The sequence below is a fragment of the Mesoplodon bidens genome, assembly GCF_964165515.1.
Source record: "Mesoplodon bidens genome assembly, chromosome: 18".
NCBI lineage: Eukaryota > Metazoa > Chordata > Mammalia > Artiodactyla > Ziphiidae > Mesoplodon > Mesoplodon bidens.
In genome coordinates, this window is record NC_138175.1 from 29,432,300 (window position 1) to 29,457,498 (window position 25,199).

At 50.7% G+C, this 25,199-nt stretch overlaps 1 protein-coding gene across 4 annotated transcripts in view; it reads left to right on the forward strand.

The window, feature by feature from the left end:
- GNAO1 (G protein subunit alpha o1) overlaps positions 1-25,199 on the forward strand; it is a 171,071-nt gene that overhangs the window by 80,801 nt on the left and 65,071 nt on the right. For all 4 annotated transcript variants that reach the window (XM_081215488.1, XM_081215487.1, XM_081215490.1 and 1 more), the window contains one exon: positions 7,363-7,504. In XM_081215488.1, the coding sequence (XP_081071614.1) occupies positions 7,363-7,504 (142 nt within the window). The remainder of the gene's footprint in view (positions 1-7,362; positions 7,505-25,199) is intronic.

The following is a 25,199-nucleotide window of genomic DNA, read 5'->3' on the forward strand; positions in this document are numbered from 1 at the left end:
CCATCCAAAAGTGATCTTGATGATATTTTGTTAAGCATCCTCCCACGTCATCCTTTCTCTCTCCCGCCTTCTCCCTCCACACCCCCACCTCTTACCAACACCATCACACACAAATCTAGTTTTATACAAATGGCTGCATGGGGCACACGTTGTACTCTAACCGGTGTTTTCATTTTACAATCCTGTCCGGTCCGTTGCTCCGGTAGGTTCTGTGGAGCCCCTAATTGCTGGTATGTGGCTCATTAACTCACTGGTATCTCACTGTTGCCTGTTTGATTAAAACTGTGTTCTCTGAAGCCAGGGTGGTCTTTTTCCCCCGCTAGGGAGGGCTGTGGCTCTAGGGCCAGAGCCACATTGCTGATCAGGTTTCCCCGACGACTGGAAACTGTTGTCAGTGGTCACACGAGTGAAGCCCTGAGCACTGACCCTAACCCAGGCAGCCCACATGTGATGAGAAACACATTTTATAACCTCATTAAGCGGCCCCCAAATCAGGAAATTTAGCTTTTCGACCTGCTGCTGCTCCTGTGATGTTTGTTAGGTAAATGCACGGATCCTGTGCTCCAGTCTGGGCCATGCGCCCTCTCGCCGCCCCGTCTTCCTTCCTGTGGCTGTGAGCCCTGCTTCTCCTCCGGGGGGCGGAAGGGGTCTGCCCATGGTGTCCGGCCTCCCTGCTGCTCCATGGCCCCGGGTCACTTCCTGTCCTCAAGAGGACAGACACCGGACACCCAGCACCCTGTACTTTCTCCCCTGGCTCCACTTAGCAAATGCAATATCAATAACAGTCATCATAACAGCTGAGCTGATTGAGTGCTTCCTGTGCCAGGCCCTCTTCTTTACATACCGTGGCCCAGTGAGCATAGCCACTGTTAATTACTAGGCCCATCTCCATGGAAAGTTGAGGAAACTGAAGCACCAAGCAGTTAAGGAAATTGCCCAGTCACACATCTCAAGTCTGACTCCAAAAGCACCCCCTTAATCTAAACTCTTAAAGGGATTATTGTGGAGGATGGAGAGATGATCCTGGTGCCAGGGAAAGGGTGCTGATAAAAGGAAGCAGAGGAGGGGCATTTAATCCACCATGGAGATGGAGTGAGAAATCATGTGTTCCAGCAGCTTAGAGTCTGTGCGTTTGTGAACCTCCAGAAATGGGGGGTAAAACTGTGTGTGTGTTGGTGCGTCTGTCACAGTGTCAGAAGCATCTGTGATTCAGAGAGGGAGAATGGCTGCTGGGCCGGATGATCCTCCAGGGTCCCTTCCAGTTCCTAAGCCTGTGGTTCTGTGACCATATAAGGCCACTGTGCCTGGGGAGTCTCACTGCAGCGGAGTGCAGTCCTGCACTGAGAAGGGGAGGCTGAGAGCAAAGGGAGCCCCAGCCCAGGCCCCCTGCAGGGTCTCCAAGGCAGCAGAGAGAGGAGCTGGGATAGGGGAGGTGGCAGGGGTGGTGGTGGGGGGAGTGGGGTCCCTCCTTGATGGCCTCTTCCCAGAAAGCTGAGACCTGCTCCAGCCGTCTTGGCTGCTACCCTCCCTCTCCCTCCCCATTTCCACTTGGGATCTTCTCCCTCAATTGTGTTGCCAGGTTTCCAGAGTCCAGCTGGTGGCTCCTGTCCAAAATCAAACACTCAAGGCTGCAGAATCAGCCTTGCTTGCTCCCCAGGTTTCTTCTGGTTTGGTAGCTTGGAAAACCCCACACCCCTCAGAGTCCCTGAGTTTGGGGTGGGCACCAACACAGCATGTAGCTTGACCCTCCTTTGCTACCCTGGCTCTGAAGACATAGGAAATCTGGTGAGTACACACAGACACACAGACACACACAGACACACACACACACACACACACACACACGTCTGCCTCCTTTAGTGAGCTCCTTGGAGAGGGGTGGGTCTTGTGCATCAGTGTAATCCTGGTTCATGTAGTTATGTCCCACTTCCCGAGTACTATTCAGAGCCTAGCCCTGTGCCAGTTGTTATGGAGAGCAGGAACTGAGATGGATGAGATGTGGTGCCTGACCTCCAGGGACTGACAGGCTGGTGGTAAAGACAGAAAGTTAATAAATAAGTGCACTAGGAAATGGTCTCCCAAGGTACGAAACATGTTTTAGTCATGACTGTATTGGTTGTAAGTGACAGAAACCCAAATCAGATTAGCTTATGCAGAAATAAGAGGGAGTTGTTTGACTCATATCACTCAGAAGTGTAGGGATAGGGTTTAGCTTCAGGAATAGCTGGATCCAGTGGCTCAGATGATGTTTCTGGGACTTGATTTTGCACTCTGTCACTCAACTATGTAGATGAAGCTTGGTTTGTCTGGGGCTGCTGCAGTGTGAGATTTCAGAGGTGCCACATGCAGCCTCACTCCTGCTTTCCAAATCCTGGCCAGGTCTCCTCTAGAGCTCAAACCTGGGCTGTCACAAGAAACCAGAAACCAGACTCCCCTGCGCTGCCTCTCCAACCCCTAACCAAACACCTCCTTTCCTTGCCCCATACTCCTTGGGCTGATATTATAGGAGATGTTTTGATGCTCACTTTGTATGGGAAATCTCTGGGTTCTCTGGGAACCTAGATATAGGGATCCCAACAGAAGAAGCAGTCCTGCCTGTCAGCATCCACCTGGTGGGCACAAGCACAGCCTCGAATGCCATTGTCACACTTACCAGCTGTGTGACCTCGGGTAACTGGGTTAACCTCTTTGAGCCTCAGTTTCCTCTATCTGTCAAGAGAAGATAAAATTATCTCCTAGGTTTGTTTTGAAGATTAGACGAGATAGTGCATGTAAAGCACTTAACACAAAGACTAAACCCTCAAACATTAGCGGCTGTTATGATTCTGCTTCTTTTGTACCACCAGTGAAGGAAATTCTATTTGGGGGATTTTGACTTTAGAATGAAGATATTATCACTAACAGCTACTATATATTATATACTTACTATACAATAGGCACTTTACATTTATTCCTCACAGCAGTTCCTTGCGGCTGAGGAAACCAAGGCCCGAGGGGTTAAATCCTTTGCCAGGAACACACAGCTCATCAGTGATGGAGCTGGCGACCCCGTCTTTCTGACTCCTAAGCTCTGACCACTGTCCGGAATGAGATGGGAAATAGAAAATAAAGGGACCTTAAGTGATACTTATAAGGATATATGACTGAAATCAATGCTGGGGCGAGGGGTTAGGAAGCAGAGAAGAATGGGGCATGAAAGAAATACTGAAGGACTTAACACTAAAAAAATCCAGCCTTTTTCTCTGAATGGCAGAATTATGAACATTTATTTATTTTTGGTGTTCTGTATGGTGCAACGTTTCTATGGTTGAGTACTTACTACTTTGTAGTCAGAGGGAAGGGAAGGTGTAAAATTCTACCCTGAAGCAGGAAACCCAGTTTTAAGCTAATATAAGCCAGTTTGAACAAGTTTTGCAACCAGTAATCATGATTTGAGCAATTTTTGGCCAAACTGCATCATTTTTGTAAACCCCAAATGAAGCTTCTCTATCTTGGGCCACCCCAGGCACCAGTGAGACCTTCCAGGCAGTGTTCTGCCTAGTCCAGTCTGAGGCTTGAGGGGTGGCAGAAAGGACTGTGTACTCAGAGACCCGGGTGCTGCTCCTGCACGTGGCTCTCTCCCTGCCTGCTGACAGCCATTAGGCCAGTTACTCAGTCTCGCTCAGTCTCCTTTTCTAGAGATGGGTATAATAAAATCCTACCCTCCCTACCTTGTTAGGTGGTGTAAAGAATTAATACTAACAGGTGTGAAAAATGATAGTCCCATCCCCTAGTGGAAGGAAATCCTGTAGAGGGTCTAGAGAGTATTCCCAGGAGAGGCAAGGCCTGCTGGTCCAGAACGAAGCATGGGAAACTCATTGCACTGGCTTCTTGGGAGAGTGTGTCATGGGGACCAGTAAATCCAGGCTGCACCTCTCAGGTCACCCAGAGGTCACCCTCTGAGGGGAGTCTGGTCTTGGAGACTTTTTTAATGATGGTTCTAGAGTTTACAATATGTACCTTAACTTATCATGCTTTACTTTCAAGTAATATTATGCTACGTCATGTATAATACAAGAATTTTTCAACAGTATATTTCCATTTTACCCCTCCCATCCTTTGTGCTATTATATAAATTTTACTTCTGTGTAATAAATTTTCAGCCTTTTTCCTCTCTTTGCTTCAGTTTGGATGGTTTCTGTATCTGTGACTTCAAGTTCACTAATCTTCTGTGTGTCTAAATCTGCTGTTAATCCCCTACAGTGAAATTTTTATCTCAGATATTGTATTTTCATCTTTAGATACTTCATTTTGTTCTTTTTTATCTTCCATTTCTTTACTCATTATACTCATGTTTTCCTTTAATTTCTTGAAAATATTTTAAATAGGTGTTTTTGAGGTCTTATTTGTTAATCCCATCATCTCTGTCACTTCTGGGTCTGCTTCTGTTGACTGATTTTTCTCCTGGTTATGGGTCACACTTTCCTCCTCCTTTGCATATCCAGAATTTATTTATTTATTTATTTATTTATGCATGCATGCATGCATGCATGCGGTATACTGGCCTCTCACTGTTGTGGCCTCTCCTGTTGCAGAGCACAGGCTCCGGACACACAGGCCCAGCGGCCATGGCTCACGGGCCCAGCCGCTCTGCAGCATGTGGGATCTTCCCGGCTCGGGGTACGAACTCACGTCCCCTGCATCAGCAGGCGGACTCTCAACCACTGCGCCACCAGGGAAGCTCCCAGAAATTTTTTATTGGATGCTGGATATTATGGATATTATTAAGTGTCTGGATTTTGTTGTCCTCATTTAAAGAGTGTTAGATTTTATTGTCAGGCAGTTAAGTTACTTGTGGGTCAGTTTGCTTTTTTAAGGCCCGTTTTTCAGTTTTGTCAGGGCAGGTCTAATGTAGCCTTTACTCTAGGGCTAGTTTAGCCCTACTACCATGGCGTGAGCCTTCTGGGGTTTCTGCCAAATGCCCTAGGTGTCAGCTCTCCACTCTGGTTAGTCGGAACTTGAGCATCTCCCAGCCTTGGGCCAGCTCTGGGAGGTGTTCACCTTATAAGCTCCCTGACACTTGTTTCTTGAGCTCGTAGAGTCTCACTCTATTCAGCCAAAGACTCAAGGAGACCCCTGTTCAGATATCTGGAGCGCTCTCTCTCTCTCTGCACTTTTCTCTCTGGTACTCTGCCCCTCAATTCCCAGTCCCCACAGCTTTCCTGAACTTTTATCTTTATCCCATCAGCTCAGTAAGACCCCTGTGCTCTGCTTGGGTCCTCCCTCCCTGCACTGAGGTCTGGTAGACGCCTCCAGGCAGAAAGCCAAGGCAATCATAGGACTCACCACGCTTTGCTTCCTTTCTGTTCCGGATCACGGTCCTTTGCTGCCTGTTCTCCAGTGTCTGAAACCACTTGTTTAATGTATTTTGTCCAGTTTTCTGGCTGTTTACAGTGGAAACTAACAATTCCCTTTGAGATCCCCCGTGGTTGTACACCAATGCCTCAGACTGGGAGTACACTCAAGAAACTTGTACAAAAACGGAGTTAGGGCTAATAAAAGTCAGTGAAAAGGCAATGGGGTCATTTTGATCTGCTTCTTAGAGAAACTCAGGATAAAGACTCACAACCCAGCACCAAGTCATATTTCATAACAGGAATCATTAGTGTCCATCAACTGACGAATGGATAAGTAAAACGTGGTATATCTGTACATGGAATCTAGTTTGGCAATAAAAAGAAAGGGAGTACTGATGCATGCTACAACATGGATGAACATGCCAAGTGAAAGAAACTAGTCACAAAAGATGACACCTTGTGTGATTGCCTTTATGTGAAATGTCCAGAATAGGCAAATTTATAAAAACAGAAGGCAGATCAGATGAGTGGTTGCTTACTGCTGGGGTAGGGGATGGGGAGGGACTGCTAATGGGTACAGGATTTCTTTTGGAGAGGACAGAAATGGTCTAAAATTAGCCTGTGGTGACCATTGCCCAACCTTGTGAATATACTAAGAAGTACTGAATCACACGCTTTCCATGGGTGGATTGTGTGGTCTGTGAACTATATCTCAGTAAAACTGTTTATACAAAGAAAGAAAACTTGTTAGCAGTTTTCTCCTGTACTGAAGGACGTGAACAGCTGGAGAGGGGCTGTGGAGGTGGAAATGGAGGTCTGAGCTACTATACAGGTGGATGTACATGTTACAGGTAGCGTTCAGTCTTGGCCTGAAAAACATGACCACAGGAGAGTTTGCACGGGGGATGACTAATGTTGGATGTTAGTCTTGAAATCCATTTGTCCTTTCTTTTTTTTTTTTTTTTTTTTTGCAGTATGTGGGCCTCTCACTGTTGTGGCCTCTCCCGTTGCGGAGCACAGGCTCCGGACGCGCAGGCCCAGCCGCCGTGGCTCACGGGCCCAGCCGCTCCGCGGCACCTGGGATCTTCCCGGACCAGGGCACGAACCCGTGTCCCCTGCATCGGCAGGCGGACTCCCAACCACTGCGCCACCAGGGAAGCCCCATTTGTCCTTTCTTAATTACCTCAACCATGAGAGGATTCTTGCAAAGTCTTGGCTTTACCCCCTCTCTAGTTCTCTCTCCTCCCCAGACCCTTGTCGGCAGCAGGCGTTCACTGAGCGGCCGCCATCTGCAGGGAACAGGGACCTCAGGGCATGTCTAGCCTCAGCCCTGACCCCAGAGGAACCTGAGAACAGGAGGGCAGGGAGTATCGCATGGCCTCTGAGAACTGCCGTGTCGCCTTCGTGTCCTCCATGTCATGTTCAGAGCCATCAGAATAAGGGTGACACAGTGGTCACATCCCAGCTGAGGATGGGGAGTAGGCAACTCCTTCTGTTGGCTTTTCTCTGGTCAAAAAGGAAGGTTTTAAGTGAGTGCTCTTCCCTTCATTAAAAGCAGCGTAAGCTTTCTGCGAAAGAAAACATGTATTCTTCGTTTGCAGGCTTCTCACAGGGGTCTTCGGCAGTGTACTCCTAATTGGATATTTAAGTTAAAACCCTGAGCTTTGCTTAAAAATACTAATGGTGAACATTTATCGAGTGCTTAGTGTGTGTTCTAAGTGCTTTAAAGTATTGTCAACCCCTTGACTGATCTTTCTTTCACTGTACATAGGGAATGTAAAAAGGCTGCATTTCTTTTTTCCACTGTTCTGTTTTTCAGATTAATTTTCAGTAATTTAGTTTGATTTTTCCTTCAGATTTTGTGGTTTTATCACAGCAGCTCAGTAATTCAGCATCCGAGCTGGGCTCGGCCCTCAGCCAGCTAAGCTGGGAGGTTGGCTGGTGTGGGGCTTCACATGCCCGGCACGCTCGGTGCCAGGTGTGGACAGCGCACTCATCAGGCATGCTGTGTGTGGTTTTGCTCTAGGATCATCCACGAAGATGGCTTCTCTGGAGAAGACGTGAAACAGTACAAGCCCGTTGTCTACAGCAACACCATCCAGTCCCTGGCAGCCATCGTCCGGGCCATGGACACTTTGGGCATCGAATACGGTGACAAGGAGAGAAAGGTAGGCTGCTGCGCCCATGCACACGGGGAGGAGAGGGCCGTCTCTGGTACCAGCTGCGTCCTCTTTATAAGGCCAGGCTGCCGTGCAGGGACAGGACGAGACTGTGCTGTGTCACCCACCAGTGTACCAGTTGACCTGGCCAATACAGTCAAACAGGGACTCTGGTGACAAGTAAACCGCCACAGCACAATCGCCAAGGAGACAACAGCCATAGAATTCCAGGGTTTATTTTGCAGATGAGAAAGGGTTGGTGACTGGGACTCTCACAACATTGTCCAAGTACATGCCCTTGGGCAATTAACTTGAACAGAAAAAATATTTCTTAGACAAAACAAGCCCCACCTGGCCACAGTCTTCCCTCCTTAGGAGAGCTTTCCTTACCTTGTTGGGGGGTGGGGTAGCCATTTGAATTCAGTCTCTTCCCTCCTTTGCCCCATGGGTTGTGTTTTCTGCCCCTCCGAGGTGAGTCTGAGGACCGAAGAGGCTCTCCTTCCTGTAGGAGGTCGACATCCTAGAACAGGGACAATTTTTCAGTTGAGTTTCCAGGCATCTGATAAGTGGTGAATGGAATAAGTTGTAAAAGACTCTTTTTTGCAAACATTTGTGTTAACTGTAAGACTGAACCTTACACAGCTATACTGGCAAAGCCAAATAAAAGGTGGGGGGGAGGAAGGGAGGGAGGGAAAACAGCCTCAGATAAGTCTATCTAAAAGGGACTCTTCGTCTCCTGGTGGGACCCTGAATCCCAGCGATCCCCTTTCTGTGACCTGGAGCGTGAGGAGGGGAGCAGGTAGAGGCCTCCGAGCACCTGAGCCCCTCCTTGGAGCCTCTGGACAGAGAGCGTTAATCTCCGATTACTGCGTGGTTTGGTTATACATCGTGTATATATCCTGTCTTGGCTAAAAAATCACCTCCCTCACAGAGGAAAACTATCCGCACCTTCTCTGGGTCTGATAAATCATCTGTGACAGATAGCTTTAAATGTAAAATTCAATATTTTATGCACAAAATCCTAATTCCATGCGACAGAGTCATCTCAGCTCAGGCATTGCCTCCTCCCGGAAGATGGGAACTGGGTGACTGAGAGTGTGTCCAAGACCAGCCTGGGGTGGTCAAGCCGGGCGCTGCCCCTCTGCAAGGCTGAGTCTGGAAGCTGGTTCTGCAGAGGAAGTACTTCTCCCCAGGGACCAGCTTTGGATTTGGTCATAGAGCCAGGGCCTGCAGAACCAGGAGCACTGAGTTCTTCAGTCTTGTTTCCACTAAGTATTCACTGAGAGTACAGCGTACCAGGCCTTGCTGGGGATACAGGAACAAGCACAGTAGGAGTGGAGCTGGAGAAACCAGTCAGCAAAGAGCAACTCAGATCATCAGAAGTAGCCAAGACAGGTTACAAGTAGCCAGACAAGTTACAGGGCTTCATTCATTTTTAATGATAATGGCCACAGTGGTTATACAAATAGCTCTCTTGTATTGAACACCTACTAGCTGCCAGGTACTGTGCTAAGCACCTTACAAGTATTAACTCACTTTAGTCAACTTAGGCATTAAAGCCCAGAGCAGGAAATGCCTGGTATGATCTTCAGACATGGGACAGGCCACAGGCCTTTGGTCTTTCTGTCTGCCTTTTGGCCAAAGAGAGAGCATGGAGCCTGAATCTCAGTTAACCAGACGACAGGCCTAGTGCAAAAGCTCATGTGTCCACAGCTCACACCTTACACAAACACCCACAAACACACATGCACGCAGGCACACACAACCACAGCCTGCGAGATCTTCCAAGAGTATGTGTGTTCACCGCCACACCCACCTCCCAACCAGTCTTCTTTCCCCAAAACCTCCTGCCCTGATTATAACCCAGACAGTCAGTGTGACTTCAGAATGCTTTTCTCCTTCAGTTTTGGAAAACGTTTGTTGTTCCCGGGGGGATTTTTTTTTTCCCATTTTATTATCCTGAATAGAGAGATAATTGCTTGGGAATTGCCAGGAAGATGATATATCAAGGACTATACTGCGGGACCCCTTGGCTTCTGTGGCTGTTCCTCTTCTGTGGGATTCCTGGCTGAGACAACCCTCAAGTAGGAGATCAGGAAAGGCTCCTCTGGGAAGGGAGACCAAGAACAGAGTGGGGACTCCCTGGAGAGTCCACTGGACACAGAGAGGAGCTGGAGCCCAGTCCTCTTCCGGCAGGTGGCACCATGGCAGACGCCTGACGGGTCTGTGGGGCAGCACAGGTTTGTCAGGCACAGTCCTTCTGGCTGGCAAAGGCCTCCAGGCCCTGGGGCACCTCCTCCTGTGTTATTTCACCTTAGGCTAAAGTGAGCCAGGCAGCTGGAGAAGGTGTTTCCTGGGAGTGGGCTGCTCTGGATTTGCTGTCTGGGCAGCGGGGCGTAAGGATCCCCCACCTGCCTGTGTATCAGTTGTCAGGGGCTTGAGGTGGAAGGGGGCAGCCACTTCAGACTGGGTGGCCAGGGAATGTTCCCCTGAACCTGGAATGGATATTTGTGATGAAACTCGACTATAAGGAGGAGCCAGCCATGGGAGGAGGAGGAGGGACAGAGGTTCTAAGCGGACACTACCAGGGCCCTGAGTGAGAAGTGAGCCTGGCAAGTTGGGAACGAGAAGCTCTGTTCAGCCTGAACTGCACCTGGGGGCAGAGGTGGGCCCTGGGGTGTTGGACTCCCTCCAGTCAGGTCTGCCTGCATCTGGCCAGTTGTTGGTGCCCAGATGCCCTGACCCCAAGGCTGGGTCTCCAAACTCTTTCCTCTCTCGGGTTCCCAGGGGCTGCCCACCTGGGGGATCTGCTGTTTGGATCTGGGAGAACCATCCCATGCAGAGCCGACCCAGATTGGTGTTTTGGTGTGTAAAGAAAAGACCTCCTTCTCTCTCTTGGCTTCCGCATGTCCGCCATCGTCCCCCCACCCATGATGGTGTATCTGGAGGAAAACAGCCCCACACCCAGCACCTGCTTGGGCCAACCAGTTTTATACTCTCCATACAGAGAAGTATCTAGAAGCTTCCTTGCCATACCTCATTAGAACAACGTCCTTGACTTCTCCTGGCAGCTGGCTTGCCCCCCTGCCCTGGCCCCCCAGTGGAGGGAGGACTGATTGGTTTCTCCTGAAGCCTCTCTGGGGTGTGGACTCACCTAAGGCCATATGACAGTGCATGAGCCCAAGCCTGAAAGAGCCTCTTTGTTGGGCAAACAGCAGGGATCTCCTTATACACCCCATGCCCCAGCCCCCCCAGACCACAGACTGCTCCCCATAGATACCACACACTCCCACACCTCCAGGCCTCGGCTCAGACCACACCCTCTGCCTCTTGTGCCTTCTCCCCTCTCTTACCCCTGGAGCTCTTCCTGCTCAGCAAGGACCAACTGAGCTCCCGTCTTTGCATGAAGGTTTCCTCCTTCCCCTGACAGCTCAGCTCAGCTCAGCTCAGCTCAGCGCTTTCTCTGTTGAGCATGTATGTCGTGCAGTGTATCACTCTTTCCTTAGAGCAGTGACCCTTGCGCTTCAGGGTGATCAAAACCCATTTGAGCAGCTAATGAAAGCCATGAGTCTTCTCTCCAGAACCGTGTACTCACTCACATGTCCAGGAAATTTTTCATACGATTTCAGGGGGCTCTGGAACTCATAAAGCCCACCAGTGCAGCCTAGAATAAGAACTTCATTATGTCTACGGTCTTTCTGCTCGAGGCCTGTGTCATTCATCTTTGGGTCACCTCCCCACCCCAACAACCAGCACAGTGCTCAGCACATAGTAGGCCCACCCAAAAAAATCTCTTGAGTAGAATGACATTTCTGACTTTCTCGGTACTTAGAGAAAAAAGGAAAAGAACCTGTAATGTTATCACTACTGAACAGATGTTGACTGAGTACCTACTATGTGTTCAGTTTGTACTAAGCTCTGGAGAAAGATTCAGAGGAATGTGGGGTGGGGCCTTGAAGGGGCTGGTCATCTGCTTGAGAGGACAGGGCTCATAGGCTCATTCCGTGAAGTGGTCAGGGAAAGCTTCTTAGAGGAAGTGAGGCTGGAACTGTCCTTGAAGCAGAGGTACGGCTTCACAGGCACAGATGTAGGTGAGGAAAGGGACTTGAAGCAGAGAAGAGCATGAATAAAAGGCATGGGTTGGTGGTGACCAGAGGAGATTTGACTGACGGAGGAGGCCAGTGGCCAGGACAGAGGATCAGGATGTAGGAAGGTGTGGGAAAGTTAGAAGATACAGTTAGGTCCAGATTGGGTAGGCCTTGGAAAGTATGCCAAGGGGTTTGGGTTTTATCCTGTTGGCAGTAGGCAGCCATTGATAAAGTTTGAGCTGGGGAAGGATGGGATGAAAGCGAGTTTTAGGAGATTATCATGATGGCATATGCATGGTGGGCTAGTGGTGGGAGAGACTGAAGGTCAGGAGGCAGGTTGGGAGCTACAGTAAGGGTCTCGATGGGAGTTGGAAAGGAAGGGCAGCAAAGTGATGTGCGGTGATGAAAGAAAGGGACCTGGTAGTTACTTGGCTACTGGGGCAAAACTGTAAGGATCAGGAAACTGGGACTCTAGTGTTACCGGCCTTGATGACTGGGAACAAGGTGACACCTCTGGCAGAAAGTCAGGAGATAGGCTGGGCTGGGCCAAATATGGTCTCAACCTCATGGGCTCCAGGTGGAGTCAGCAAGTAGTAGATGGACTCAGAGAACTGCAGCTCCAAGAATTGAAGGTGATGATAATAGTTGCTTTCAATTTTTATGTTCTAGGGCTTGCATTAAACCATTTATATTAATTAAAAATTTTAATCCTAACAGCTACCTGTGCAGTGGGTGCTATTGTTATCCCCATTTTACAAGTGAAAAAAAAAATGAGGCACAGAGAGGCAAAGTGACTTACCCAAGGACATTCAGCACAAAATATATACGTATATAATACAGATTTGTAACCCCAAGGAAGCTATGATTCATATGGCTCAGGTCCGGAGCAGAGTCCCATTTAAATAGGCACAGTACAACCAGGCAAAACAAGTCTTCAGAATCCCATTCTTTCTTCTGAGTTTCTCCAAAAATATGAAAAGGGATTCAAAGGGCAACTCCCACTGCTTTTCTCACAGGTTGTTTTCTGTCTTCCTCATGTCTGTCCCAACCCCACTCTCTTTAGCTGCTTTCTCTCGCAGTTCCCCAAGAGACCATCTCTATACCGCCAGCCTGCCAGGCTTTTCCCCTCCTGTCCTCTTTCTCCTTCTTGCTATTCCGCCTTTTTTCCTCCTGCTTTCTTCCTCCCTCTCCTGCTCTATGCCTAGAAGGGGCTCCCTCTCCTCCTCTCCCTCTTTCCCTTTCTCCAACTGTTCCTCAGTTTCTCTCTTTCTTCTTCTCCCTGTCTCTCTCTCCATCTCCGTCTCCCTCCTTCCTTCCCTCCCTACTCACCCCCAGTTCATTATCATGTAAATTCTCTTAACTTTTTGAGTGGAGTCCCTCCCCCTCCTCCTTCCTCCGTCTTCCATCCTCAGCCCAGGGCCTTTATCTGCATCACAAAAGCAGAGAAACTTGTGTGGCAGAACTGACCTAAACTCAGACACTGGAAGAAAGTCTGGGGGAAACTGGACAATTACAGGTTTAGGAGGTTCACTTGGACCACCGTGGGAGAGGGGGAAAGTCTGTGAACAATCGCATGTTATAAATTTTATCACACCCATGTGTATATAAAAATACACATAAAATTTATGTGCATATACATGTATACTTGCATATGTAAAGTACATTATAATGGGACAATAGCGAAGAGATAATGCTTTGAACTTGTATGAGGCTTTATTCAGTTGAAAATACACTCATTTTCATTTTTTTCATCGTTTGTGCATATGCCTATTTCTCCCACTAATTTATAAACTCCCTGAGGACAGAATATAGATCTTATCCATCTAGTACAATGCCTGACACAAGAAGTATTGGATACTGCATTCAAATCCCAGCTGGATCACCAGCTATATGGCCCTGCGTAAATTATTTAACTTCCTTAACCCTCAGTGTTTCTGTATGCAAAACAGGCATAATTCTAATACTGTCCCCTTTCATCTGTTGTAAGATTAAATGAGGTAATGCATGTGAAGTGCTTAGGACAGTGCCTGACACGTACAGCACTTAATGGGCGGCCCGGGGTCAGTGACCCAAGCGGGACTAAAGATCAGTGCTGTTGGTGGAATTGCTGCTCAGCCTCTAATGTTACACCAAGAGGCTTCATTAGAACACCCCCTCCTTAGAGATAATGGCACTATTTGGGGAGGCAGAATCAAATTTCATACTTAGATTCCAGAATGTCATTGGATCTCCTCTGGTAAAAGAAATCTTGACATTTAAGTCACACAGCGGAGCGCTGAACACTAACTTCTTTTTTTGTGTGTGTGTGTGGTACGCGGGCCTCTCCCGTTGCGGAGCACAGGCTCCGGACGCGCAGGCTCAGTGGCCATGGCTCACGGGCCCAGCCGCTCTGCGGCATATGGGATCTTCCCGGACCAGGGCACGAACCCGTGTCCCCTGCATCTGCAGGCGGACTCTCAACCACTGTGCCACCAGGGAAGCCCCTAACTTCTCTTTAATCAGGGGAATATGGTGGTGCCATCTCCACGGCGCAGTGCCGTTCACCCTGTGGTTTACACAAATTCTGAAACAGACAAAAGCAAGGATGCTCTCTGGTCTGTGTCTGCCTGAGTTCCTGGGGTCTAGAGAAACCGCAGCGGTCCTCAGTGGTGGTTGTCAGATCTGATGGGGGCTGGGGAGGTGACACATGAAGGCCCAAACCTGAGGCCAGGAAGAGGCTTCCTCTGGGCAGCAGCATGTACACTGCTGCACGCTAGGTACCGCGCCGCTCCTCAGCTGTATCGGACCAGGCCTGGCCTGGCTCTGTTCCCCTGCCTGCCCAGGTTAATAGAGTTTGAAACTCCTCCATTCAAGGCCATCTAAGTCTGCTGCTCCATTTTGCAGATGGTGGCAAAAAATAGGCCCCACCTGGGCCCAACAGGAAAGAGACTTACTCAAGGGATGACCTGGCAGGCCCAGAACTAGAACTTGAGGTTTTCTGAATCACCGTTCACTTCTCTTTCCATCTCAGCGGTCTGCCCCAAATCACTCAGCCAACTTGGGGCCTCGTTTTCTCTCATTTGGTTGGTTAGTCACTCATCCTGCAGATACTTCGTGAGCAGTCACATCCCTGGCCGGCAGTGCACAGGGAGGTGGGTTTACGTGCAAAAATGAAAAGATGAGGGATCCCATCCTTTGATTTCCAAGGCCTCCCCAGCTCTGCAGGGCTCAGTGCAGCCAGGTTGGCTTGCTCCCTGTGGTCTAAGGCTGGATCGGGCCCCAGGCTCTGGGTTGGGGCAGGCATCTTTATTTTAAGTCCTGCCATAAGGAGTTCCAGACCTGGCTGCTAATACCTTGGCCCAGGTTGGTGGCACAAGTGGCTCTTCCTGGCCTTACTCCAAAAGGAAGAACCGGCTCAAAGGAACAGCAGGTTTCAAGGTGGGAAAGGAAAAGGAGGGATTAAAATTTCAGGTTTTTGAGATGTCCCTCCAGTTCCTCTCCTCCTTAGAGTATTCTTGGGTTTCCTCAGCTGCAAATGGTTGCCCCCTCCTCTTAACGCTTGTCATTTTGGAGCTCCAGCCCCAGCTCTCCCCGGCCCTCTGCCTCAGGATGCCTCCCCTCTGCAGCTAGACAGTGAGTCTGGAGGGCCAGGACGGTCTTGTCCACCTGAGCATTCACCCGTCCATTTGTCCACATTGATGTTCCCGCAGTGGTGGGCAAGACCCAGTTCCTGCCCCCAGGGCGCAGGCAAGGAAGGCAGATGCTTCAGCAGATAGTGTTTTTTATTCTCGTGAAAGTGCAGTGATAATGACATACCTCACTGGGTTGTCTTGAGGATTAAAGGACTAATAGGTACAAGCTCTTAGAGCAGGGCCCAGCACACAGTAGGTACTCAGGAAAGCTTAGCTGTTATTAGCATCATGTGCTTTGAAGCAGAGTGACAACTACTCTAGTTTTCAAAGGTTGATTAGGCCTTACAGATGAACAATGGTAGGAGGGAAGCAGTCCCCCCCTGGCTGAGGGCACCCTGAGCTAAGTAAAGGTGAGTGCCGGGATCTGAGTGCTCATAGGAGGAGCCCTGCCTTTGCTTGGGTTCCATCCTGCTGTCAACTGCCCACCCTAGAGAATCCGGAAAGCCGCAGCAGGCTTGGACTTTTTGCATGATTGGCATTTAATGAAGAGGTGCTGATGAGGGGAAGATGGAGCGTTCTCCTCCACTGAGTTTTGGAGTTTACTGAGGGCTAAATAGAAAACCATTTTTCTGAATCTTGATAAAATGCTGAGCCATTCCCTGCCTTACTTAGTAAGTCAAGTGTTGAGAACGCATGAGAGTGTTTCCTTGTTGATGGAGGGTCACACTGGGCCTCAAGGTCTTCTCCGTGGACTTCAGGGGTTGTGGTCCAGGCCCAAAGATGAAGGACATTCCAGGAGGAGGCTGGGCCTAGTATGCTTCCCCAGGACATTCTGAAGAAGTTACCTTTGGGACTAAATTGTTGGAAAAACAGTTCACCTAGGAGAAAGCCCACGTTCCTTCCTGCCTTGAGGCCTTTGATCCACAGGCACCAGGCCAAGCATGAACACGCTCCCTGGCCTTGTTCCTCGAGAAGCAGGGTATGGGCTGCCATTACAGTTACGGAAGGATTATGGAGGTACTCCCTGTGTTGGGTTTGGGGTAGTCACAGCCTTAGCTTTAAATGGTAAGCACTTTCACTTGGGCAAGTCACAAAGCTCCTCTGAGTCTCCCTGTGCAAGTTAGGATATATTGGGCTGCACGTAAAAACCACACAACCAGCAGTGTCCTTGACGGTAGGGAGGGCCATGGTTTCCTGGACAGGGACTCCTGAGAGTCGGCAGCCCGGGGCTGCTCTGCAGCTGTGCAGCATCGGGGCCTGGGTCAGCACCTCGGTGGCTCTCCGGGCGCTCATGGCTCCAGGATGGCAGGTGACCCCCTCTCACAAGGCCTCCAGAGGCAGGAGGAAGAAGCAGGGCAGCCCGACTTCTTACTTCGCATCGGCCTGGCAGCACGGGATCTGAGGAAAGCAAAAATGTGGGGTTTTTGGCCACTCTAGTAGGACACAGAGGCAAGAGACAAGGTGCTGGGGGACAGCACCAGTCACCACCTGCCACCCTGCCTGTGGACTGTCATGGGAATTAGTAAGAATGTGGAAGCAGATGTACTGAGTCAATGGGAAGTCCAGTCCAGCGACCAGGAATGGGGGAGGTACTCTGGTGGATGGGTGCTCCTCCAGGCTGGGGCAGAGATGGGTCCTCGTTTCTTCTCCAGTTTCTGCCTTTGTTTTCCCACTGTCTTAGTCTTTTCTGGCCGATATAACAGAAATACCATAGACTGAGTGGCTTAAACAACAGAAACTTATTTCTCACAGTTCTGGACATTGGGAAGTCCAAGATCAAGGTGCCAGCAGATTAGATGTCTGGTGAGGGCCACTTGCTGGTTCATGGACAGCTGTCTTCTCACTGTGTCCTCTCACGACGGAAGGAATGGGGTTGATCTCTGTAGTCTCTTATAAAGGCACTAATCCCCTAATCCCCATCCCAATATCACAATGTTGGGGATTAGGTTTCTACATATGAAGTTTGAGAGGACACAGACGTTCAGTCTACAGCACCCACATAGGCTCAGAAGCTAGAATGTTGTCCTGAGGGGCACCGGAGACAAGAAAATGGTTGGTAGCAGGTAAATCTCCTGGCAGCACAAAGCTATGGCAGAGTCTCTGGGAAGAACGTCCGTGTGAGCCTGGGACAGGGCTCCCCGAGAAGAGCACAGGCACACCACCACCCGCCCGCCCTGGCACCTGCAGCAGCTCCAGCCCCCCAGCTTCTCTGGGTTCGTTGGTGACTGCCGCACCTGGCCTCCGTCTAGCCCCTCCTGGCTGCCCTTCCACTGCGAGCCGAGTGGAGTGGGCGTTCGAGCCTGGGCCTCTGCCAGCCTCTGCACATTCATTGCCTGTAGAAAGAGGTGTGGAATATGTAAAAAGAAAGAAAAGGAAACCTAAAGGCTCCAACCAACAGTAAATGAAAACCACAGGCAATGATGCCTTGCACTAGTGTCCCCTCCCGCTCTCTCTCCCTCTCTCCCCACTACCCCTTCACAGTAGCTTACACATCCCTCATCTCTGTCTCTCCCTGTAAGCCCTCCATCGCCCAGCTCTAATGGTGGGAAAATGTTACAACTGTGCAAGTAAGTAGTCCCGAGCATCAGGATGAGGGTGGGGTCCCCACTAGTTGCCTTTCCCTTGGATGTATGGGGGGGCCTCACATTACAGCCCTCATTCTCCACCCCCGCCCCCCCCACATCTCTGCCTGGCTACTCCACAGGGGGAACCAACAGCCTCCTCTTTGGAGAGGGAACATTGTGGGTGCATCCTTTGGGTTCAGAGGTGTCTTTAGGGTGGCAAACAAGCTGCCAAGGAGACCTCCCAGCCTTAGAAGATGTAGAGAACAGCTAAGAGAGGCCTGCCTGGCCAACGCTCATTTGTTTTTTTTATTAATTAATTAATTTATTTATATTTTTGGCTGCATTGGGTCTTCGTTGCTACGCACGGGCTTTCTCTAGTTGCGGTGAGCAGGGGCTACTCTTCACTGCAATATGTGGGCTTCTCATTGCAGTGGCTTCTCTTGTTGCAGAGCACAGGCTCTAGGCGCATGGGCTTCAGTAGTTGTGGCACGCGGGGTCAGTAGTTGCGGCTCGCAGGCTTAGTTGCTCCACCGCATCTGGGATCTTCCCGGACCAGGGATCAAACTCATGTCCCCTGCATTGGCAGGTGGATTCTTTTTTAAATTTTATTTTATTTATTTTTTTTGCTGCTTTGGGTCTTCGTTGCTGCACGTGGGCTTTCTGTAGTTGCAGTGAGCAGGGGCTACTCTTCGTTGCGGTGCGTGGGCTTCTCATTGCTGTGGCTTCTCATTGCAGAGCACGGGCTCTAGGCGCGTGGGCTTTAGTAGCTGTGGCTCTCAGGCTCTAGAGTGCAGGCTCAGTAGTTGTGGCGCACAGGCTTAGTTGCTCTGTGATATGTGGGATCTTCCCAGACCAGGGCTCGAACCTGTGTCCCCTGCATTGGCAGGTGGATTCTTAACCACTGCGCCATCAGGGGAGTCCCAACGCCCATTTTTTGAGGCTCCTGGCATTTGAAAAATGAAGAATTCTTAAAACAAGGTCACAAAATTGTGGTATATTTTATTTTATTTTATTTATTTATTTTTTAAGTTTCTTTTTTTTTTTTTTTTTGATGTGGACCATTTTTAAAGTCTTTATTGAATTTGTTACAATATTGCTCCTGTTTTATGCTTTGGTTTTTGGGCCACAAGGCATGTGGGATCTTAGCCCCCTGACCAGGGTTCAAACCCTCACCTGCTGCATTGGAAGGTGAAGTTTCAACCACTGGACTGCCAGGGAAGTCCCATGTGGTATATTTTAAATGTGTGTACTTAACAAATTAATACTTTGGACCCACCACGAATGCAATGCAATGTAATTGTGCTACCCAGAACATAGTTACCGGATTTATAAAAATGTTAGTACACAGCATGTGTCGGCTGTGCAGTCCTATAGGGGGACACAGGTTAAAGCTTTCTGGTGAGCACAGTCACCATTCACCCCAGAGGTCTCTCCCTGACTGTATCTATTACCTTATTTGGTCCAAACCCCACATTTGAGCCCTTTGTGAATGTCAGATCCTTTCCCGGGGACCCAGTGTACTGCAGAGAAGCTTGGGGGCCAAGAGGTGGACTTTGGCCCGTTGAGGGGTGTCAAGGATGGGAAAGGGGTTAGGTGTGCCAAGGCAGTGGCACTGTGTGGGTGAGACCGTGAGTCACAGGCAGGGGTGGTGGCCAAGGTGTGGTATCTGGGTCCCTCCCTAGCTCGGAGGCCCTGCTCTGCATGCTTGTGGGGTGGGGGGTATAGTACCACACACGTGGGTTAAGGGATGGCTTCCCTAGGAAAACCAGAGCCCATCTGCCCTTCCCATAGCCACACACGTCCATCTTCTGCTTTACTCAGCTCCTTCTCCCCTTCTTATTTATTTGCTCCGCTGCAACCTACAGTGGTCTTGCATCACTGCCGAAGACCCTCTCTGGATGTTAGGACACTTTTTGTTACAAAAGATAAGAGATACAATCAAACTGGCTTGTGAGAAAAAGAATCACCTGACCCAGGGATTAAGAAGTCCAGAGTGGGGAATTAGTTCCCTGGTGGTCTAGTAGTTAGGATCCTGCGCTTTCACTGCCGTGGACTGCGTTTAATCCCTGGTCGGAGAACTGAGACCCCACAAAGCCGCATGGCATGGCCAAAATTAAAAAAAAAAAAAAATCCAGAGGTCCTGCTGCAGGTGAGGCTCAACTCAGCAGCTCTGATGATGGCCCTGGCTCCTCTTCATCTCTCCATTCTGTCCCCCTTACAGCCTTCCCTTGACACTCCACAAAATCACTTCTTGCCTTGCAAGAAAATGGCTACAGCAGTTACGTCACCACATCCTCCCACCCCACCTGACCTGTGAGCATCCCGGGATGTACAGAACACAAGATGTGCCCCTGCAGTCCCTTCCCTGAGAAGCCACTTAGGTCCTGGGAATCCCTCCCTCTCCTTGGCCCCAATTAGATCACACACCCATCCCTGAAACAGTCACTGTGACCAAGGGGATGCAGTACTGATTGCCTGAGGGGTTCCTGGGACCAGAGTGAATTCCCCAGAGGAAAATCAGCTCATGAAAAAGGAAAGGGAAGCAAAAGAAGCAAATGCTGGGGAGGCCACCATAGCCATCCTAAATCTCTTCTTGAGTTCAGTGCTGCCAACTGTGCCTGATTCATATTGTATCAGAGGATGGCCAGCCAGGCTCAGGCTAGCACAACAGGATTATGAGATAACCCAGTTTGGCTGGAGCCAGAGCTGCTGTTCCCATGGTGGCCTCTCCCTCAGGGTCCCAGGTGTAGGGCGCGTGGACACACAGCCCCCAGCCCACCCCTCCCCTTTCCCATCTCACCTTTTCACTGGGGCTGTGGCAGGGGTGATGGCAGAATTGGAGGTGAAGCCAGGTGGGGGATATGGGCCCATGTTTGGGGATGTCACCTGGGAAGTCTTGGGTGTTTGCCAGCCCACCTGAGCCAGCAGGGACCTTAGCCATGTGCCAGTCAAGACTTCATTTTAGAGCTGGGCAAGTGCAGCTGCAAAGGGCTGTGCCCAAGAGAGGCAGCTCAACAGGGGTTAGAGCCAGGTTTTGGAGTCAGAGACACAACCTTGAATCCTCACCCTGCCTGTCACCAGCACTGGACTTCAGGGTGGTCATTTGGTTCACTCAACCTCAGATTCCTCATCTGAAAACTAAAGATGATAATAATATGACCTACTCACAGGGTTGTTATGGTTGAAGAATTAATGTGTGTTGAGGGCTAAGCATGGGGCCTGGCACCTAGTAAGTGCTCAGTAAACAGCTCTTGTTTGCATCTTCCTCTCACCCACACTTCACTGCCTGTCTGGTGGAGAGAGTGCCAGGACTAGAAGCCTGGCTGTGACAGTTGTTTCAAAACAGGGTGAAGAGCTAGTGCCAAGGCCTCTGAACTCCCACAAGTCAAAGAGGGGGCCTTAGCCGCTCCCCGAAATTCCCTATCGGTTTTGGTTCCAGGCTGGGAAGCAGGGTGTGTGTCCCGGCCTCTGTCCCTCTTCCTGGCTTTGCTGGAGTGGAGGTGAGGAAGGCTACTCCTGAACCAGGGTCTGGCAAGGCCTGAGACAGAGACCCAAAGAAGTAGAGCTAAGGAGAGCGAAAGCAGGATCTCAGAGAAAAGGAGAGAGGCAGACAGTGCTGGGTGACAGTCCCCCGGAAACACGTGAGCTGGTTCCTTCATGAGTAGGAAGGGCGACCATATGTCCCAGTGTCAGTGGGGTGCCTGGCACAGAGCAAGTGTTCCTTAAATGGCAGCTACCTTGTTCCTTTGTGTTTAGTCTGTCCCTGGCTCCGTGAATGTCATTCCCGCTGTAAACCCCTCCCCAGTCCCTGCAGCTGGAAGTGTCTTTTCCCTCTCCTGGGCACCTACAGCATCTCTCTTTCTTTCATTTGTTCACTCACTCATTCATTTGAGAAACGTGCCTTCTGTGCACTAGTAGTGTGCCAGGCCCTGGGCGCACAGGGGTGAGCAGAGACGAGCAGCAATGCCGCCTTCACAGAGCTCAGTCTGGGGGAAGATGGGTGCCCCTCAGTAACTCCAGAGAGCTGTGAGCATCCCAAGAGCAGGCCTGGCCTGGGCTCTGCTGCCGACGAGGTGTTTGACGGAGAGCAGGAAGGAGCTGGCACAGTGGGGCCGGCGGCAGCGGGAGAGAAGGTGCGTGGGACAGCTTGTGCAAGAGCACGTGCAAAGGCTCTGAAGTGGGGAGTCAGGGTCTGAAGGAAGGCCAGTGTGACCGGAGCTGAAAGGTCAAGTGGGGAGAGTGGCAAGAGATGAGGCTGAAGAGGGAGGCAGGGGCCAGCCAGGTGAGGAGAACTTCCAGGCCATGAAAGGAATTTTGGCTTTGTTCCTGACTCAGCAGGAAGGCACCGAAGGTTTTAAGCAAGGCCAAGACATGGCTGGCCTCTGAGAGGCTTGCTGTGGCTGCCCTGTGGTGAATGGATAGATGGGCGGCCGGAGAAGAGCTGAGAGGCTACTGCAGGCCCCGGGGGGTGGAGAGGTAGTCTGCCCCGAGAGGAAGCGGGCCTCTTTCTGGGCCTGCCCACTGCCCACCTGACATGGAACCCAGTGCAGCCGCCACATCCCCCACGGGACCACGAGCTCCTCTGGGTGTACTGCCCGCACAGGGCCTGCCAAACCCTGCAGAGTCCTGTGGGTGGGCCCACGGAGGTTCCCGCCTCTCCGACTCAACCGACACAGACAGGGTACCCCAGGCCCTCAGTACCATAGCAGCCCTGGCCTCCCTGCTCTGGGAGTCCTCAGTGGGAACCTCCTCCAGCCTCCCCGACCTCCCCTCCAGCCCCTGACCTCAGCCCCTTCTGGATATTCTGACCTCTTCTCCCTCAACCCCCACCCCTGGCCTCAGTCTCCTCATCTGTAAAATAGGGATGATTCTATACTTATGACAACAAACACCACAGACGGGGAGTCCTTACAAGGCAGTGTGCTCCTCCAGACACAGCATGAACGTGTTACTAGCTCTGATGTGCACAGACAGACCCTTATGGCTCAGACAGCAAGCTCGCATTGCCCAGCACAAGTGCTGACAGTCGGCTTCTCTCCTTCCTCTCTCCCAGGTGAGCCCAGGAGCAGTTGACTGCCCTAGAGGAGCCGTGGATTAGGAGCATTTGCACAACCAGACTCCCCTCCCCCAATATTTCTGGTCTGAGGTCCCCAAGGCACAGTCCTGAAATAGCTCACTGCCAAATTAGGTCCCGCTTTTCCAGCTCTGTGGGCGCCCTCCCCTTTCTTGCCCAGCCCTCTGTCTTCCTTCCTTTCTCCTTCCTGCCACACTTCCCTGCCTGGTGCCACGACCAGCTGGTTCCCCTGATGACAACTGGCCAAGGAGAGGAAGGCAGCTCTCCCGGCCCAGGGCGGCTCTGTGGGTCGAGCTTTTGCAGGCCAGGTTGCCTGCTGGGGGCCTGGGCCGGTCTGGGGGCTCCACCACTGTTCTCAGCGTCTGCAGTTGTGCACCTGAGTGGTGCAATACCTTGATTCCAGGATACCACCCTCCCCAGGACCACGTCCAAGAGTTCCCCTCTGCAGCAAGGAGCATGATGATAAGGTCTCAGCCTCTTGTATCTTCCTATATGGAACCACAGTGCACATCCTTGAAGTGAAGCTCTGTGTGTGGTAGGGCAAAGAGCACATATTCAGGAGTCAGGCCAAAGGTCTGACAAGGTCAAAACTGGATCCTCCTTTTTTAGCTTTGTGACCTCAGGCAGGTTCCTTAAGTACCCTGAACCTCAGGTTCTTCCTCTGTAAAATGGAAATAATACTGGTGTATATCAGTCAGGATGCAGGCTTCCCTGCTGTAACAAAGACCCCCTAAATAACAGTGGCATAAATAAGATAGATATGCATTTCTCTCCTGCCTGAGCAACCCAGATGTGATACCAGTCAGGCCCTTCTGTCCTGTTGCTCTGTCACACTCAGGGTCTCTGCTTCCATTCCAGGCCCAGGATGCTGCCCTTGCTACCCCTTCTAGCCAGCAGCACGGGAGAAAGGGAAGGGGATTGGCTTATAGAAGGCCTTGAGTGTCAGGTCAAGTATAGATGCTCATGGCCTGGACTGGGGATGTCTAAGTTGGGGGAAGAACCCCTGACCAGCAGTGCTCCACAGAGACTGCGTGGTGGGCAGGAGAATCGCGGTCCCCTCCCTGGAACTTGTTGCGTCATGTCAGTGTGCTTCAGATTTACTTCTTATCCAAGGCCCAGTGGGTCTCCCCTGGCCCAGGGCATCAGAATCTCAGACCCCCTCCTACCAGCCACTCAGGGGCAAGCCTCCCTGCAGGATGAGAGTCCCACCTTGCCCAGTGTTGTCCTCATACCTGGAGGCTCAGGCCCTGCCTGCTCCTCTTCCGACGATGCTTCCCTTCTTTGTGCGTCCTCATCCCTTGCAGTCTACAGCAGCCTTATTGGAGTTTAATCACAGCTTTGTTAGTGAGCCCTTTGCTGTGAATGTACAATTTTGTGCCAGAGGAATTGTTGACACTCTTCTAGGCCAGGATTCCTCAGACATTAGTCCCTCGATGTGATGCAGCAACACTCTCTTTTCTTGTTGAGTACGTCTGGGGACACGGGCTATATCTCCTCTTGGGGAACCACAGTGTGCATTACCGTATCCAAGGCACTCAGAGCCCTACAGAAAGGAAGCTTGTTGATGTGTGTCTCATGCAGAGTTTCCCAAACCTTTTTTTTTTTTTTTTTTTTTTTTTGGAGTAACCCAATTAAGTTGTATAGCCGTTATATGGGACCTGCCGCTCTCGTCCAGGTCCTTCCTTTTACAGAAGGGGATGCTGAGGCACAGAGCAAGGAGAGGCTTGCACGGGATCATGCCGCAGGCCCAGCAGAGCTGGCACGAGAACCAGGTCTCCGTGGATTGGAGAAAAAAAGGGAGGATTTTTTTCCCCTTGGCTTCCTCTCTCCTGGCCTCGCAGGAGGCAAGAATCACACTCCCACATTGCAGTAACCGTTGGAGGTGTGCCTTCCCTGCTCCAGAGTCCCTGTCCCATGCCCCCCCCCCCCATAAGCATCTGGTCTCCCCGAGCAGTCGGAGGGCAGGGCCACTGCCTTCTGCTTCTCTTGCTTTTACAGGTGGGGGATCAGCCTGGGACTAAGGGTAAAGTACAGAGATTGGGTCAGTGACCTCTTTTTTTATTTTTTGCCACACATGAGTTAGAGTGGATTCTGGGTTATCCCTCTGAGACTTTCACCCTGACTTGCACTCTGCATGCCTCCAGGAGTGCAGACAGGGGCAGCCCTGGGTGCTTCCATGTGATCTGATCACACCCCGTGCCCTGCACTGTTCTGAGCACTGTCCACATGTTAGCTCATTTGCTCTCTTCTCTTGTCCCTTTCAGGGCACCCTGTTTCTTGACAGGACCATGATTGATACATAGACTCCATTATTGCCCTCATACTATAGATGGCAAAACCGAAGTTCAGAGAGAGAGAGGAAGTAAT